At 39.3% G+C, this 2,795-nt stretch overlaps 1 protein-coding gene across 1 annotated transcript; it reads left to right on the forward strand.

Moving 5' to 3' along the window:
• Positions 1–1,174: 1,174 nt before the first annotated feature.
• Positions 1,175–2,110, forward strand: T265_11482 (hypothetical protein; the record flags this gene model as incomplete). Its single annotated transcript, XM_009178149.1, has 1 exon — positions 1,175–2,110. The coding sequence occupies one exon, from the start codon at positions 1,175–1,177 to the stop codon at positions 2,108–2,110; it is 936 nt and encodes a 311-aa protein (XP_009176413.1).
• Between the last annotated feature and the right edge of the window lie 685 nt (positions 2,111–2,795).

Below are 2,795 nucleotides of genomic sequence, written 5' to 3' on the forward strand. Positions count from 1 at the left end.
GCGGGAAACATATTCATATTGATTCGCAAAATTAGCATTTTGACTGAGACGAGAAAACACAAGTTAACAGTTGAGGGCACCAGAATATACCAATACACTTGCGGGAAACTACACTCAATTTTGCCGACAGCCCACTATTTTTCTTAAAGAAATGTTATTCTTAGAAAATGACTTGATTTTCATAACGATGCAACGAAGTAGTCTGGTCATCGAATAGATATTGGGACCTTTGTTTCAAAATCCTCAAAACGATGACTGAAACCCAAAAATCAAAAAGAACTACTCTTGTTGTGCCACGCTGAATGTCCTAACCTCTATCTCTCTGCAAATGTCAAAGTAAAAACGTGCTGCCAACATTAAACCTAACTGATTTCGAAACTTTCCACCAATGCATTACAGTTAAAACTCAATATATCAATGGTTCCTGATTTTTTGCCGTCATCGGTGACCATCTTTCTAAAATTAATTGAAGTAAATAGCCTTACTTCCACCAAAACATCGTTAATAACCTTAGCAATTTCGAAAGCTTGCCTCCACAAGCCTAAAATGTGCCATCCCAGGAACACTGCTCTACAGAGGTCTTTTGCTGAACATGAATCAATCTTTGTGAAAAACCATGGTTAGGAACAACGGTTTATCAGGTTAGGTCACTTTGATTAACGCCTTCCCAAAGAAACGAGCCCACCAAAAACTGATTCAGTTCACTAATGGAATCTAGCTGAAGGTAGAAAAGACCAGAAGAAAATGTTTTATCCGGTCGATTTCCACTTACGGCTATCAATAGGTCTCACTTACAACGGTCCTTTTTTAACTTCGTTCGATTTCTGTCACCACTATCTTGAAGGACTTAAGTGGCCCAAAAATTTTGTCTGAGTCGGAAAACTCAGAATATTCTAATCTGTCCTTAAGTTACTCTCTTTTATGGAAGAATTCTACTCCCTGACAATTTTCTCACATAATTTCACTGCCATTCTACCAACAACCCAAAGGTTTTTACCCGTCTCAAATTCCTGTTTTAGAACCAATCAGAAGTCAGTTTTAACTCGCACCTGATTGGTAGATTATTCCGACGGCAGTCTTTTTATACATATGTTATCAGTGTAACAATCCAGTGTAATAATCCATCAGGATATTGGATTTGTGAACGTTTTTACATGAACCCCTCCATTCTAAAATGGCATATCAAAGTCTGTACACTATCAGGGAAACTACATTTAACTCTGAGCTTTATGATCTCAAAATCACTCCGAATTCCTATCACCCCAATCGACTAACCGAACCTCATGGGAACGTTACAGTGATTCTGAAAAGCATCTTCACACGGATGGCCTACACTCTGTGCATTTACACCACTGTTATCATATTTTTCTTCGCCTACGTGTATATATTGTTCTACTTTGCGATTCTACCCGATCACCCACGTATCACCGGTTATTCAAATCTGTTGCAACTGAACCCAGGTTTAGCAGTTGTTCCGAATCCCAATGTGCGCACAACCCTTGTCCACGTCCGGGTATCGGATCCTGTGTCCTATTCCTCAATGGTAGACGAAATGACCGCATTTCTAACTCACTATCAAACACACACGGTTGGTGGGATGTTTACAGATTGTGAAAAGAAACAGGGATATGTGCATTTCAGACGGGTTTGTCGATACTCGTTGGATGCTGGAGGACCATGCAATTTGAAAAATGGATTCGGGTTCTTTCGAGGTCAGCCGTGTTTTGCAGTCAAGCTGAATCGCATTTACGGATGGTTGCCTGATATTTCAATGAATGTAACTGGTGTGCAGGTGAAATGTGAGGGGCTTACAGAGACTGACGCGGCCTACCTGGGCAAAGTGTGCTATTATGATATGGATTCTTTACAACGGCATCACGGGCTGCACCGAGATGCGGAATGGTGTGATAGAGATTATGGGATATTTAATCAAATGTACTATCCTTTTCTAAATCAAGGTCACTACCAGTCACCAATCGTGTTCGTGCAGTTCCGAAATCCGAAGCGATACGTGGTTATCTGGATCAAATGTTATGCGATAGCAAAAAATGTTCACGTAAATCTGGAGCAAAATGAAGGTTCTATGGTTTTTCAACTATTGGTTGACTAATTTAAACTAAAAGATAGCTATATAATCATTCTACTGCCTTAAATGGACCTCAATTTTGTAAAATCCTCCTCATTTTGGCCTAATTTTGTTTTAGGAATTCACAAAGCACATTTGTTACACAAACAATATAATGGTACCGTTTCTTCTAACACACGTCATCTCATACGCCGTTTAGACATCAATTTGCTGGAACCTGTAGCTAAACCTTTTTTCGCTGAATTTATGATTTTACAAATAAGCTTCTTCCAAATTTATTCGTGTGCTGTTTAACTAGGACCTTATAACTATCATTCAAATTTAATCCACTTTTGTGTAAAAGGTGATCGCTGTACCTGTGCTTGCAAACTTAAATGCTTTCGGTGTACGAGTATATGTACTGTATACGAGTAATGCTTCTTCCGGGAATGGTTGAAAATTAGTCGTACTACAGGATAGTAATGCATTGATATAAACAACCGGCTACAGTGGAACGACTGAGGGCGAGTGGTAAGGTTCACTATGCTTAAATAATAAAAAGAGATTTCGGTTTTGAATGTCCACCCAAATACACAAAGTATTTTAGTCCTCCATTATACTGTGAACAGTTCTGAGGCACGCAACTGCCTGCAGTAAAAACCTCAAGGTAAGGCCTCGGTAAACTACTCGAAAGAAAATGCATCTGATGCGACAAATAATGGGGTAGAGG

Source organism: Opisthorchis viverrini (assembly GCF_000715545.1).
Source record: "Opisthorchis viverrini unplaced genomic scaffold opera_v5_503, whole genome shotgun sequence".
In the NCBI taxonomy this organism is placed as follows: Eukaryota; Metazoa; Platyhelminthes; class Trematoda; order Opisthorchiida; family Opisthorchiidae; genus Opisthorchis; species Opisthorchis viverrini.